Source organism: Lithobates pipiens, unplaced genomic scaffold, assembly GCF_037356315.1.
Source record: "Lithobates pipiens isolate NorthernLeopardFrog02 unplaced genomic scaffold, aLitPip1_a1.2 Scaffold_23, whole genome shotgun sequence".
Lineage (NCBI taxonomy): Eukaryota > Metazoa > Chordata > Amphibia > Anura > Ranidae > Lithobates > Lithobates pipiens.
The window spans coordinates 69,357,534-69,373,900 of NW_027507785.1; the positions used below are offsets into that span (position 1 = coordinate 69,357,534).

Consider the following 16,367-nt stretch of genomic DNA (forward strand, 5'->3'; position numbering starts at 1 on the left):
AGCTATTTTTTTAGCCTAGAATTTAGGCCAAAGCAGACAATCTGCAGTTAACAAAATCTGTTCACGGAATCACCAGGAGGACCAATCCTTAAAAGATCAGATCGGCGAAGACTGAAAAAGGGGGGCTTAGCACACAAAATGGCCACTTCAGTCATGTGATGGAAAAAAAAAAATAAGAAAAAAAGGTAGACTTTATAAAAAAAAAACAAAAAAAAAAACAAGGACTTATGGAATTTCAATCTAGAACATTTATTGCCAAAGAAAAACAATGCAGGCAAGGGGGACCCAAAACGTCTAGCTTATATATTTTCTTTAAAAGTCAACAGAATAGATCACCTTAATTATGGTTAGAGCTTTGCTGAAATGAACTTAAAATGACAGAGGACGAGACGCCATAGATTCATTTTTTTTTTTGTTTGTTTTCTTTTTAATTTTTAACCAAAATGTTGAAACCTTGAAAAAAAGGGTTGTCAAAATTATAACCTTCCAGTTTAAAAACCTCTTCGAAATTAATAAAAAACAAAAAAAAAAAACATCTATACACAAACCACTGATTTGACCAAAACCACCAAGTCAGTGGTGAACAGAACCTGAAGGGTTTTCACAGTTCTGACACAGGAGGGGATGAAGGGGGAGGAAGGGGAGGGGGTGGGGTGAATAAAGCTCATTTCTGATTCCAGAAAAAAAAAAAAAAAATTCTGAGTTTTCACAACCTGCTGTTTTTTTTCTTTTTTTTTGTAAAACTAAAGGTCCACTTTATTTAGGTAAAATTTGTTTACAGTGTAAAAACAGAACTGTTGGGAAAATACTGTGTCTATGAAGTGTTGTTGTAGTTAGTCTTGTTCCATAGGTTCGTCTGCTACATCTGTGGCTTCCTCGCTGTTTTCCATGGGGGTTTCTGCAGGGATTTCAGGGGACTTATCAAAAGTTCCCGGCTGCTCAGTGTCACTGCATTCAGCGTCAGCTTTACTTGAGTCAGCCACGCTCTCTGCCGTTGCAGCCTCCTCGCCATCGCTGTGCAAATCGCTCTCTGCCTCACATTGTCCCGATTCCTCCATTTGAAGAGGCTCCTCCTCCTCAGAGTTGCTCACAGTTTCAGATTCGCTGGTTTGCTTGTCAGAGATTTCGGCTGTGGACTCGCTTGGTGTCATCAATGATTCTGTAACCAAATACAAAAGTTGAGCGATAAAAAAAAAAAAAAAAAAAAAAAACAAACAAACACCAACAGTACCTTTACCCTTCCTTGCCATCTTGCAGCCTTGTTAGAGATTCTGGCCATTTTTAACCACTTGCCTACTAGGCACTTTTACCCCCTTCCTGGCCAGGCCAAGTTTCAGCGCTGTCGCACTTTGAATGACTATTGCACAGTCATGCAACACTGTACCCAGATTAAATTTTTTACCTTCGAGTCAGATGGAGCTTTCTTTTGGTGGTATTTATTCACACCTGTTTTTTTTGCGCTAAAACAAACCTTTCTTAAAAAATAAAAAAAGTTATAAAATTTTGCAAAGTAGTAATTTTTTTCCCCTTTACCGATGGGCACTACTAATGATGCCCTGATTATCAGTGTAGATGTCTCCTGTCGCACTTGCCAATTACCGGCTCTCCTCTCTTCATGCTGTGACGGCAAGTGAGGTAAGTAACGCCAAAAAACAGCAAGTGTGTTTACACTGTAATCAGCTGTGATTGGACACAGCTGATCATTTGGTAAAGGTCCGCTGTGATTGGCCCTTTACCTCGATCACAGAGCGCGTCGGATACACACTGCAGCAGGCGCAGTTCTGGGAGAAGGTCCATTGGCGCCATCCCAGAACTGGAAAACCACGCTGAAGCAGTTTTTTGGCTACAGGTTCGATCAGGAAAAGGTTACGTATTGTCCTTTTGTCACAGGCCAGGCTGCCTCTGCTAGGTTAGACTAGGCCATTCACAGACAAACTGTGCCCACGGGCTAACAAGAGAAATGCTGATAGGAGCAGAGCGAGATTAATTTGTCAGTTTGCTGTCCCTCCCCCAGTCTGTGATTGGACAGTCAAAGGATAACCAAAACCTGTATGTGTTACTGAACTGCAGCGGAGAAAAATCAGGTCTCCCTCCCCAGCAGACCTGGAAGAGGAGAAATACAGATCCATTAGCAAGTAAAAAGCTCCCTTATATGTTTTTCATCCCAGTTCAGCCTAATGATGAGCCTACTAAAGGCTGAGATATAGATAGAGATAGTGTGTGTGTCTATTTCTATCATCTATACACACATGCTGGTAACAGAGTGAGGGGTTATAGCAAGTAGGACCACCCCCTGGGCGATACTGTACAGCTTTTTGTGTTCTGCCTAGTTTTCTGCTGAAGGTGGTGATATAACCAAGGTCAAGATTAAAAAGGTGCCGTGTCTGTCGAATGAAAATAAATAGATTACAGCACTCTACACCCACCCACCCCCCCCCCCCCCCCCAATACTAGCAGAATTGCTAATGTGGCTTTAATACACTATTTGGCCAAAGGTTTGTGGGCACAAGTCACAGAAGACTGTGGGACCACTCACCATGCACAGCGCAGCTCAAGCATACAGTGGACAACCAGCTGTGAAGCCGCAAGCTGTCACAGCTGGGTCCCACCCTTAAGATGCCACGCTGGAGACAGAACACAGTCCCTGACACCCCCCTTGTGTGAGCACAACACTGGATCCTGGGACAGGTGAGTGTGTATTTATTAACCGCTTGCCGACTGCCCCACGTACACATACTGCGGGTTGGCGATCCCACTCTTCTGTAGTACACACACTTAACACCAGCGACCAGCTCCTGCTGTGATTTGACACAGCGGGAGCCAATCAGTGGATCCGGTATCCACCAGGACCCGCCAAACTTTCCCCAACAGAGGCAGAACTGCGGTCTGGCAGTTTGGCATTCTGTGACCAGGGAATATAGAGATCCTGCATTTCCGCAAAGCAGGAACACTGATCTGTCTTCCCACAGTTAAAGCACCCCTATACAGTTAGAAAGCACTCCCTAGTGACACATTTAACCCTTTGATCACCTATGATAACCCCTTCCCTGCCAGTGTCATTAGTACAGTGAAAGTGCATTTTTTTTTTTAGCACCGATTACTGTATTGGAGTCACTGGTCCCCAAAAAAGTGTCAATTAGTGTCCGATTTATCTGCTGCAATCCCGTTATAAGTCGCTGATCGCCTTCAATACCAACTTGTGTAAAAAAAAAAAAAAAGTTTGTAGATGCAACTTTTGCATAAACCAAATATACACCCATTTGTTTTTTTACCCAAAATTTGTAGCAGAATACATATTGGCCTGAATTGGTGAAGTAATTCGATTTTTTTATTGGATGTGTTTTATAGCAGAAAGTAAAAAACATTTTTCAAAATTGTCGCTATAAAATACCAAAAGAAAGCCATTTGTGGGGGAAAAAACCCCAAGGACATCAGTTTTGTGTACAGCGTCACATAACCACACAAATGGCAGTTAAAATAACAGTGCTATATTGCCAAAAATGGCCTTGTCATGAAAGGGAGTAAATCTTTCAAAGCTCAAATCTTTTACAATATTGACTGGAGCTCCTCTTTAAGCCATCATGGACCACATGGCCCTTTTCCCTCCTGCTTGCTTACATGAATGGTTATTTGTCCAAAAAATGAAACAAAAGCCCTCTGCAATATAAAATTATATGTAGAGCTCCATCTCTCTCTCCCCCCCCCCCCCCCCCCCCAAGACTAGTTGATTACATCCATAGCTGTCTAATGAGTGTTGCTTTCCAGGTACTAATTAGATGTTTAGGACTCCAATGGAATGGGGTGATGCTGTATTTAAAGCGGAGGTCCACCCTAAAGTGGACCTTCCGCTCATCGGAACCCTCCCCCCCCCTCCGGCGCCACAATTGGCACCTTTCAGGGGGGAGGGGGGTGCAGTTACCTGGATAATCCAGGTAACTGCACCCACTTCCGGGATAGCTCTCTGCGGAAAGGGGCGTAACTTATGCCCCTTTCCGCAAGTGCCCCGCTGCCTGCTGGGAAACACAGATCCCAGAGGCAGCGGGGAGCGTCCTTATTGCGCAGCGCGATTCGCGCATGCGCAGTAGGGAACCGGGAAATGAAGCCGAAAGGCTCCATTTCCTGATTCCCATACCCAAGATGGCGGCGGCAGGACCCGACAGACGACCTAGAGATTGGCTTCGGGTGCCGACATCGCGGGCGCGCTGGACAGGTAAGTGTCACTATTTTAAAAGTCAGCAGCTGCAGTATTTGTTGCCGTCTTTTAAAAAAAAAAAAAAACGCGGAGTCCCGGTGGACTCCCGCTTTAAATATGTATTACAGGTGATAAAGTGGTGTTCCGCTTTAAAAAAATAAAAATAATAATAAAAAAAAAATACAAATACTGCAACTGCTGACTTAATAAATCGGACTCTTTCCAGTCCCAGCGATGCTGGCATACACAGCCCCGCTTGCCACCCCCTCCTATCCGCGGCACCGGCATTGTAACTGTGGACGCCCGCACCCACTGTGCATGTGTCAGGCGCGATTGGCTGGGCAATCTGGGACCTGTGACGTGTCCCAGATTATTGCCGAGAGGGAGCATGGAGGGGGGGAGGTGATCTCCCTTCCAGTGCCAGGGTACCGGCTCCCCCACCCAAAAAAATGACATGCCAAATATGGCATGTCAGGGTGGGGGTCACCTCCCTTAAAGCGGAAGTTCCATTTTTGGGTGGAACTCCGCTCCAAGCCAAGTAAATGGGTTTTATTATACTTTTTTGTGAGTTGCTGAATTATTGAACTGCACCCAGCTATCTAAAAAGGTTGAGCAGTGTAACGGGATATCAAACAAAATTTAACATTTTATTATATCATGAGACAACGGTCAATGTACAAGCCTATATATGCAGTCCAGCAGATGTGGAACTGCAGGCCTGAGACAGGTGCCCACCTTCTGCAGTATGGTCTGAATCGCTGCTCTCTTTTTCTTCTTCTTCCTCTTCCTCCTCCTCTTTCTCCTCACTTTCAGATATAGCTTCAGTTTCTTCAGCCATTTCACTGGAAGTCTGGCTGGATGAGGTTTCAGATTTGGCAGTCTGCTCCTCCTCTTCGTCCTCCGTGTCAAACTTCAGCCTCTTAACCTCGTGCTCCTCTGTGGGGTCTTCCTCCAAGTGTTTATTCTTCACAGTGCTTGAAGGAGAACTCTCATCATCATCATCATCATCATCAGGTGACAGGGAGTCACTGTAGATAAAAAAAACAGTCCAATTAGAATTAATAAATCCCAAATAGAAGGCCTGATAGTTTGGCACATTATTCTGCAAACATGTAAAATGTATTTACATTCTTTAAAAACACTACAACGAGTTACAAATATTGGACGTACTCAACGATGCATGTTATTATATGACAAAATGACTGTAGAGGAAAGTTGGAAACCCGGTTAGATCTCTAAACTTACCAAAATGGTAATCTCCTGCAATAGAAGAGAGTTATACTCCCCTCGCCGGCAGCCGTTCCAGCACTACCGCTTCCATCAGTTTCTCCAGCATTTGATGCTTCCACGTATATCTGATGCTTTCATCCCCCTAGACACAAGTTGTGGCTCCTTTCTATAGCAGTGCAAGAGTCAGAGGATGGAGCCAAACCATGGCGGCTGTAGTGTTAGAAAGGAGGAAAGGTAGCAGACACAGTCCACAAGAGAGGCAAGTATAATACCTCTATTTTTACAGAGGGGTGCCATGTTGGTTTAGAGACCTGACAGGGACCCTTTTCAGGAAACCTGTGCAATGTGCCAATGAGATACAATAAGTATACATTCAAAATTCTGTCTCTTCTCTGGCTTTACTGGATGCATGTTTGAGTCAGTTCAACATAATGAAGCCAGAAATAGCCAGGTAGCAAGCATTTTTTTGAAGGTGGTCTACAGTGGCAGTCCCCATATATTTCTCACACAGGCTCTCGCACAGGCTTTTATCAGACAAAACAAAACCTGCTTAGCTCTTCTGTGAATGGCAAGATTAATGCTAGCATAGGAAGGGGAAAGAAAAGAAAAAAAATAAATAAAAAAAAGCCTTTTGTTTTAAGATACATTTTACAGGGAAATTGTATTTGGCTACAAGAAAAAAGAAAAATGTATTTCATTGTACTTATTTTGTAAGTGATAGTTTTTTTTTTTGCTTTAAAAACAACATGTTATACTTGCCTTCCCTGTGTAGTGGTTTTGTACAGAGGGCCCAGTTCCTCCTCTTTGGTGCTCCTAGCCCCTCCTTATCGAGTGCCCAGACAGCAAGCAGCTTGCTATGGGGGCACCCAAGTCCAGTCACATCGGTGTGTGTCCATTCAGACAGGGGAGCCATGGTTCAGCCTCTCTGATTGGCTCCTGCTGCTATCAGTCAGACAATGGCGCTGCTGCTGTGTCTCAGCCAATCATGGCCAAGACACTCGTGCACATCGCTGGATAGAGATGGGACTCAGGTAAGTATTAAGGGGGCTGCTGCACACAAGGATTTTTATTTTGATCCAAAGAATGCATTAAGTAAAAATACCTTCTGCCTTTACAATCACTTTAAAAGCAAAACTTTGTTTTAGCTTTGGAGTGGTAATAGGTCAGCATTCGATCACAAAGGATATAGGAGATTGGTTATACAGATATTACACGCACACACCCCTGACGCTCCTCTCTATTAATTGAACATGGCCTCTGTCCTCACTCATGTTAGTGCTTCAGAAGTCCTAAATCAGATCTGCTACTTCCTCAGAATGCGAGAACAGGGCAAGTCTGCAAACAACTTTTCTTTTTAAATAAAGCTCCTTGTGGTATAAACTATGCTGCCCAGACAGTGGCAAAAAAAAAAAAAAAAAAAAAAAAAAGGGAAATCCAAGAGCTCTTCATTTTTAAAACATCTCCCATTTGGGCTACTTAACACTGCAGACTTAATTTGGGTGCAGGCTGACAACGATTTACATTTCATACATGCAAATAACAACCTGTGACTCTTGTCTTTCTGAGGCACATCAGAGTCCTTATTCTCTGCGCCGTCAGGTAAACCGTTCGATGTAGTGGGGCTCGATAAGGACAGCTTAGATTTGCTCAGTGGTCTTGGGGTGCCTGGACCATTTATGTTTGATCTATAAAATAAAAATAAAAAAATAAAAAATAAAAACAGTGATTTAGTGTTCCATATCAACCAAACAATGCAATGATTTTAACACATGGCACACACAAACCTATTTAACAGACCTAGAGGATTCTCATCTTGGCCACATACCTGTCAGTGTAATTTTGGGAGTTCCCTGGAAACATTACTCCGTTCATTCGATTCAGGCTTGATGAATTGTTTTTCCTATAAAAGAATGGTTGCATTTAAATATTAAAGTATACAAGATTAAATAATGTATCCAAGATTAGCCTTCACAAACATGCCATGTTGGCCAGTCCTCTCACAGTAAATTGAATATGGCAAAAGTCTGTGGACACCTGACCATTACACCTATAAGAGCTCATCAGACAGCCCACTCTAAAACCATGGGCATTATTAATATAGAGCCCACTTCCCTCATCTATAACAGCCCCTCCCTTCGGAGAAGGTTCTACTCAGGATTTGCAAGTGGGAAATTGTGCCCATATAGTCACAAGAGCATCTGATATTGGATGAGAATATCTGGCTCACAATTGTCGTTCCAATTCATCCCTAAAAGTTGTTCTAGTAAGGCTAGTGCTCTGTGCAGGCCAATCAAATGCCTCAACACCATGACTCATGGAGCTCGCTTTGTCAGAAAAGGAGGTTTCCCAAAACCATTACAAGGTTGGAAGTAGGGTTGCACAGATACTAGCATCGGTACCAATACAGAGGATTTGCACGAGTATCGGTACTCCTGCAAATACACCGATACCTGAAACCGATATTTTCGGGCTCGGTTCTCTGAGCCGTCATTGGGTCTCCCCTGTTGACAGCTGACGTTTTAAAGAAGTCTGGTAATTGGAGCTGTCAAAAAAAAAAAAAAAAAAAAAAAACGCAACCTATTTCTAAAACACCAAAATAAAAAGAAACATTGTTTATTTTTGAATCTTTGTTTCTTCATCTGCAGATAAAAAGGGATGACCAAATGTTCCTCAGTTTAACCCCTCATTTACTCTAATAAGCCTTAACTCCCTATTTTCCTTTTTTGTTCAAGTCTATTTTATGAAACGATAAACAAAACTTTTTTTGTTTGCTTGGTTAGTGAATATTTTGCACAGATATATAAACATTTTCACATTGAAAAAAGGGCATAAGAATTAAAAAAAAAAAAAATAAAAAAAAAAAAATCTATTTCATTTATAAATTACTTTTCAATGCATTGTATCATTGCTGACAGCTGAAGTGAAAAACAAAAAAAAACAGTTGCCGTATCGGTAAGGCCCCTTTCACACTGACAATCCGTTCAGGCCCCCTGTCAGTTTTTCAGGCGGACCTGAACGGATGCTCCATAGAGCTCTATGGAGCGTCGGATGTCAGCGGTGACATATCCACTGACATCTGACCCGCTCCGATCCGAAAAAGTGTGACTGAGGAAAAAGCTATTTTTCCATTCGTCTGCGGATCTGATCGGGTGACGACGGACACTGTGGTCCGTCTTCATCCGATCTCCCATAGGTGAGAGCGGCACTGTGACAGGTCTGTCCCTGCGCAGTGTGCAGAGACGGACCTGTCATCTCCCTGCTCAGCAGGGATTGACGGAGTGATCCCCGCTGAGCAAACGGATATCCACGAAAGGACCCTAAGTGGTATCGGTGAGTACAAAAAAAAAAAAGAAAATAAGTATCGGTACTCGTACAAAAAAATGGTATCGGTGCATCCCTAGTTGGAAGCACACAAATGCATAAAGTGCCGTTGCTGTAGAATTAACAGTACCCTTCACTGAAAACAATGGAGGGGTGTCCACATATTCCAGCCGTATAGTGCAAATCTTATGATGTCACAACGAAGCAGAATTACTGTAATGTCAGACTATCTCAAGTATAAAAATCAAAGCCAACAGATTGTAAAAAATTACAAGGATATCGATTCATAAACCCCAAATTTCTGTAGGCCCAGAAATAGCAAAATGCACTTACTCGGAAGAAGGGTACACACAGCTAACAACCATAACATTCTGCAAGATAAAAAATAAAACAAGTCAGTCTAGCACACTGAGCAGGCATGTGAATATTTAGGCCGATATGCATACAAAAGGAAATAAAAAATAAAATAAAAAAAATAAGGTAAAAGTTCCACCATCAACCAGAAATTTGTCTGCGTTCTCCAAACGTATAAACTGAACCAGTTATGTCAATTTATCTAGCATAGCCCTTGACAAGGACATAACCAGCACAGCTAACAAAATCACTTCTGTGAATCGGCCCATGTAATATTTCCAAACAGATGATAAAAAGGACAGTACAATACAGGAGTACATGTAATAAAGTTTTTTTTTTAATAGACCACTTACTGTGAAATTTAAAAGAAAGGAAAAAAAAAAAAAAAAAAAACACCACATCATGCCTTAGCGAACTGACCTTTTAATGAGATCAGTTTCATCATTTATTGGTTGATGAGTTCCAAACTAAAGCTGTAGTTCCTGGGATAAACATACCACTGTCTGAGAACCTATGTACTATTCACTATAAGAAAAGGATTCAAAATGGCCAGATGTAACCAGCTCTGCTGTCAGAAATAAAAAACAGAACATGAAACTTTAGTGTCTAAAAAAAAAAAAAAAAAAAAAAAAAAATCATATTATAATGCTAATACTTATCTTAAAGTGATACTAAAAAAGTATTTTTTTTTTATTTAAAAATAATAAAAACATGTTATACTTACCTGCTCTGTGTAGTGGTTTTGCATACAGAAGCCAGGATCCTCCTCTCCTTGGGACCCCTGCTCCTGGCCCCTCCCTCCTGCTAAGTGCAACCACAGCAAGCAACTATGAAGACACACTGAGCCGATGCTCTGTGTCCATTCAGATACAGAGTCACGCTCTGCCCCACCCTCTCCTCATTTGCTCACTGACAATGGTGCCCACTGTGTGTCTCATCAGGAGGGAGAGTCCTGAACAGCCAAGTCTCTCATGCAACATCGCTGGTTTGAGATGGGGCTCAGGTAAGTATTGGTGGGGCTGCTGCACATAGAATTTTTTTTTTATCTTAATGCACAGAATGCATTAAATTGGTACTAAAGTCTCACTCTCCTCCCCCCCCCCCTTCTTTAAAAATAATCATCATACTTACCTGCAGTGATTTAGCACAGAGCAGCCCAGATCCTCCTCTTCTCGGTCCCGCTTCGGCTCTCGTGCCCCCCCCCCCCCCCCCCCCCAGAGCAAGTGGCTTGCTATGGGAGCACCCAAGGCGAGCCACAGTTCACCCCCTCTCCTCTTAGGCGGAGTTTGAGTGACAGCAGCGGAAACCAATGGTGTTGTTGCTGTCTCTCAGCCAATCAGGAGGGAGAGTCCCAGATGGCCGAGGCACTTGTGCACATTACTGAAACGAGCGGGAGCTCAGGTAATGAGACCCTTTCACACTGAGGTCCTTTACAGGGGCTATAGCACTAAATAGCGCTTGCAAAGAGCTTCTCCTCTCACTCCAGTGTGAAATCCGAGTGCTTTCACGCTGGAGCAGCACGCTGGCAGGAAGCTCAAAAAAGTCCTGCAAGCAGCTTCTTTGATGTGCTTTAGGAGCAGTGTATACACCACTCCTAAAAGTGCCCCTGCCCATTGAAATAAATGGGCAGCGGCGCTTTTAACTTTTTTTGGCTACTAGCGGGGGTTAAAAGCTCCCACTAGTGGCCAAAAAGTGCTGCTAAAATAGAAGGTAAAGCATTGCTAAATATAGCGGCGCTTTACCGCCGACGCCTGGTACTGCTCAGTGTGAAAGTGCCCTTATGGGGGCTGCTGCACGCATAGAATGCATTAAGATAATAAACCTTCTGCCTTTACAACCACTAAAGCAACACCCCAAACTAAAAGTTCCCCTTTTAAATATATACTATACAAGCACATTTTCAACTCTCCTAACACAAGCTTTATTGAAAATTGGGCGACGTTGCTTCCGAAACAGAATTTGAAAGTATCAGTCTCCTGTATACCCTACAGAGATCATTGGAATTTCAAAAATAGAAGTAGAAACCAAATAAGGAATAATACCTCTCCATTTTCATATACAATATGTACATTTTTACTAAAGTCATTGTTTTTTTTTTTGCTTAAAAACCAACAAGTTATACTTACCTGCTCTGTGTCATGGTTTTGCACAGAGCAGCCCAGAGCCTCCTTTCCTTGCATTCCTCTTTGGTGCTCCTGGCGCCTCCCTCTTGGCAAGTGCCCCCCATAGCAAGCAGCTTGCTATGGGGGCCCCCGAGCCACATCTGTGTCCATTCAGACACAGAGCCGCAACTAGGCCCCGCTGTCTCTTCAATGGTTTACTGACTAATTGACAGCAGCTGTCTCAGCCAATGAGGAGGGAAGAGTCACGGGCAGCAGATTATCTCCTGCAACAGCACTAGATAGATATAGGCTCAGGTAAGTATTGGGGGGCTTTTTTTTTTTTCTTACTTCATGCATAGAATGTATTAATTGAGCCATTTTAGCAATAACAAATAAGGAAGCATAAAAAAAAAAAAAAAAAAAAAAAAAAAAAAAAAAAAAAAAAAAAGGAGACTATAGTACGTTTCCAACAATCATATACATTTTCTGCTACAGTAAGGTTTACCTTACAGATATTACAAATTCGTTTACCATTTCCTCATACTTGGTCTACAATAGTTCCATTCTTAAACCACATATTTAGGTTTGTAGATCTTCCTTTTAAAGTGGTTGTAAACCCTTACAACACACTTTGACCTACAGGTAAGCCTAGAGGCTTACCTGTAGGTCCAAGAAATATCTCCTAAACCTACACAGTTTAGGAGATATTTGCAGAAAGACAGGCACCGCTGTCTACGGCGCATGCGCCGTAGACAGCAGCAAGCAGGCGCACCGAGCGCAGCACCCGTCAACGGCGATATGCCGCGTGTGGCAGCTCCCGTGCGCATGCGTGGGAGTGACGTCATCGCCGAATGACAGTGGCGGAGCCGTGAGACCCACCGAGAAGATGGATGTGCCGGACTACAGGGGACAGCTGTGACTTCGCAGGTAAGTGACACATAATGGGCTGCTATGCGATGCATAGTAGTCCATTATGCTTTACCTTTGAAGGGGATTAAAGAGGAAGTAAACCCATCAGGGTTTACTTCCGCTTTAAAGGCAGTCTTTATGGCCTCTTGCACAAAGCTATAAAGCGTACATTGAGATGTATTTCTCTACCCAAGATTGACAGATCAATTGTACAGCCGCATACAGCCTGCAGCTGTACGGGTATGGAAGCCAAATCCCAACTCCCACTGTGTACATGAGTACTGGGTCTTGCGCACTGAATGCGGAGGGACTGGTGTTCAGGGACGTGTATCCTAGCAAATGGGATTTGATATATAGTTTTAAATGTATATTGTGAGAAGCTCGGTGAGCAGCGAAATACAGTAAGCAACTTCAGTATAGGAGAAGAGCATGTACAACTAACTGTGCAAGGCTGAAGGGAAGTCTGGAATATAATTTTAAATTTACCTTTTCTACTCCTCTAAGAAACTTGTCTGTCCCTGTGTAATTCCTCCGGGGGTCGGTGACAAGCTCACAGAGTCGCTGAATAGTGAATGGGGTCCTAGACAGAATGGACAGAGATATAGTAAGTACTTATTTATAGCATGTATGAAAAACAGAATTACCTCAATATTCCATAGGTTAAATGTGTCTGGGAGGAATCCCTCTATTAAATACACTATATTAAATCAAAAGTATTCAACAGCATACAGTGTTATACAATGTAACACGGACATAAAAAAAAAAAATCACACACATAGGTTGGAATTGATGGACTTGTGTTTTTTCTACAACCTCACCTACTATGTAACTATATTGGGACACCTTCCTATACACACAGATGAACTTTAATGGCATCTCAGTCTTAGTCCACAAGGTTCAATATCGAGTTGGCCCACCCTTTGCAGCTACAACAGCTTCAACTCTTCTGGGAAGGCCGTCCACAAGGTTTAGGAGTGTCTATGGGAATGTTTGACCATTCTTCCAGAAGCCATCCATCCCAAAAGGTGTTCTATTGGGTTGAGGTCAGGACTGTGTTCCTCCACCCCAAACTCGCTCATCCATGTCTTTATGGACCTTGCTTTGTGCACCGGTGCGCAGTCATGTTGGAACAGGAAGGGGCCATCCCCAAACTGTTCCCACAATGTTGGGAGCATGAAATTGTGCAAAATGTCCTGGTATGCTGATGCCTTAGAGTTCCCTTCACTGGAACCAAGCCCAACCCCTGAAAAAAACAACCCCACACAAGAATCCCCCCTCCACCAAATGATTTGAACCAGGGCACAATGCAAGGTCCATAGAGACATGGATGAGCGAGTCTGGGGTGGAGGAAGTTGACTAGCAGAAAGTGTAATTGTGTCGGTAACTTAATTACGCAGCCATCAGCATGATTCACGTCTGACAAGTTTTCCTGACACCAGGAGGAAAAAAATAAATAGATGACAGGGGAAGGAGCCTGAGCTGATTGACAGCCTCAATTTTGTTCCTGAGTGAAGGGGTATGTGTCTTCCCTCCAATCAGCTCTCCTCATTGAGCTCTGCAGTGTGTAGTTTCAGCTCTCTGCCCCTTTATTCTGGCAGCTCAGATAAGCTTTAAAAATTCTGCACTTTGAACAAATGTAGAGAAGAGAAAAACTGTAGATACACAGGTACAACTTAGAATGTAGAAAAATTAGCTTTATCTCTGTATCATCTGAGACTAGTCACTTTACTGGGTATATGGTCAGGGTTCCCAGCTACGCCACTTTAAGCTGAGACATTACAGACACAAAAAAAGCTTGCAATAGTCAAAATAAAATTAGATATATATATATATATATATATATATATATATATACCCGTTATGGGTATAATAGACTTCACTGGAAACGCAACAGAAATCCAAGTGTTGTGTTTTGGATGCAATTTTTTCCCCTTAAACACTGTATATAGCTGATGCCAAGGAGTGGGCCGAGAAGCCGACCATCGCAACCTTAATAGCAGATGGCCACGCCATTTTTTTTTCTTCTCACTATTTTTTTTTAATTTTTTTATTTACATTCAGCTGAACCCTGCTGACAGAAGATGACTTATTGGTTAAGAAAGCGGCGGCCGGCTTTCCGGGTCACTCCTTAGCAACCAGCTGTTTATAGTGCGTTAAAAAAAATAAAAAAAAGCATGAAAACTGCACACACAAAAAACAAAACAAACACACGAGGGTCTAAAGACACACGGCAAAACTTGCTTTAAAAATGCATCAAGCGCAGCCCACATAGATGTGAACCTAGACTTAGTGACAGCACTTGTGCAAGACAAAACCTGTGCAGGGGGCGTGTTAAGAGGTAGTGGCAGCTGAGCCCTGCCTGAGCTCAGCAATAGTAACACCCATAAATCGGGCTCTTACTAAGGGAGCAACTAATTAGCATTTCAGTGAAGGGGCAGGCATTTACACATGAATGTACACAAACAATGAATAAAACGCAACTACACTGGAGGATTCAAAAAGCGAAAGATGGCCGAGTTAATGCTAGTGAGGGACTGCATCATATAGGGCACGGTTGGTTTTGCCCATAGTTCAAATTTAACCTCTTCAGAAGGTGAAATGACTCCACAGTGATAGTGGGGGGGGAATAAAAACGATCAGTAGTCTTTGAGCATGTAACGCAGCTTAGAAGTGCCATGGTATTGTACCCCAGGCTACTGTTTAGCTCAAAATCATGTCACCTAAAACGCCTGGATCAAAGCAAACAGAAGAGAGCAGGGCTTCTGGCTGGAGGCTCAAACGCTTCGGCCCAACTGTAAATCCTTAAAACAGCTGCGATGAGTCTCAGCAGGGATAAAGCATCTCGCGCTGAGCAGATAAATCTTGTGCAATATTCAAAGCACGGCTGCCAAATAACAAATCTCACTGGCCTATGTGATCCAAATTTTTGGATGGTTACCTAAACATAGACGAGCTACATAGAACAGACATTCTGACTGCAATGCATATGGGCCCTGATTAAGTCACCAGACAAGTCTATACTAGTCTTCGGGGGGGGGGTATTGTAAAAAAGGTACCTGCACCTCCATTGTAAATATATACATTCCAGCTGCTTTATTGCTGGTAAAAATTAAAAAGGGTAACAGGGCATTTTAGTGTGCCTGTGAGACCTGTGTCCAGCACTACGGTCTGCAGCCAGGCAGACTCCATTGGTCCCTATGCATGGGGGCCCTAAAAGTGAATACCAATGGTATATCATTCAGCAAGGCTGAACTCTGTACCTCTCCCCCCTGAGCACACTAAAAATGCCAGGAGGGATGCACAGCAGATAGACTGCCCTGCGTGCAAGGTGTCCAATGCTGTAAATTTATCCGCATCTGTTTAATTCTATAACTGCCACAGTGACCTTCATCAGCTTAGCATACATTCAACAGAAGACTGCAAAAAAGGAGAAAGTACCTGTTACAGCAGAACAGACATAGCATGTCTCTTTGCAATAGAGAGCTGGCTGCTCTCAGTTTGACAAGTTAAGTTTAGTTCCACTTTGATCCTTCAATCTGCATGCAACAGTGATCACATGATAAGGAACCACTCCGACTGGTTTCCAATTGTTAGTGTGGACTTGAGTGATAGCTGTTGTCCAAAGTGTCAGCAGATATGGACTAGAGCAGTGGTCTCCAAACTGCAGCACTGGGGCCCAAATGCGGCCCTTTGCTTGCAACCGGCCCTTGGGTCCATATTTTATTCACCGACACGGCACATTTCCTCCAAACAAATGAGGCCCAATGACACCAATGATGGTGCACAGTTCCTCCCAATGACACCAAAGATCAGGCACTATTCCTCCCAATGACACCAATGATGGGTTCACACTGAGGTGAATTTAAAGTTGCCAGACTCTGAAGCCACTCCCTACAGTGCGACTTCAGCGCAGCTTGCAAATGATTTCTTTAAAAGAAGTTAATGCAAATCATTCTGAAATCGCGCCCCCCCCCCGCCCGCCCAAGTAGTTTTTCTAAGTCGGAATTGACTTGTGCCACTCTGACTGGTTCCCTTGCATTGAATGAAGCGTGACGAGTCAGGTGACTAAATCACCTGACAAGTCACCCCAGTGTGAATCAAGCCTAAGTCCATGTTTACATTGGGCCGCTTTGACATCGAATAGTCATCAAATCGCCGGCAACGGCACTGTCCGAATTGGTACAATGCCACACCGATTCCCAAAAGTAGTTCCCGTACTACTTTTGGTGACTTCAGGGGGCGATTTGAATAGCCATATG

General features: G+C 43.1%; 1 protein-coding gene across 1 annotated transcript in view; it reads right to left on the minus strand.

The window, feature by feature from the left end:
• Positions 1–225: 225 nt before the first annotated feature.
• The window catches only part of PPP4R2 (protein phosphatase 4 regulatory subunit 2), a 47,725-nt gene continuing 31,583 nt past the window's right edge, over positions 226–16,367 (minus strand). Inside the window, exons 4-9 of the mRNA XM_077451826.1 lie at positions 12,595–12,688; positions 9,077–9,114; positions 7,248–7,322; positions 6,967–7,107; positions 4,928–5,220; positions 226–1,159 (exon numbers count right to left, since the gene is read on the minus strand). Coding sequence (XP_077307952.1) covers positions 834–1,159; positions 4,928–5,220; positions 6,967–7,107; positions 7,248–7,322; positions 9,077–9,114; positions 12,595–12,688 — 967 coding nt within the window. The 3' untranslated portion in view covers positions 226–833. The remainder of the gene's footprint in view (positions 1,160–4,927; positions 5,221–6,966; positions 7,108–7,247; positions 7,323–9,076; positions 9,115–12,594; positions 12,689–16,367) is intronic.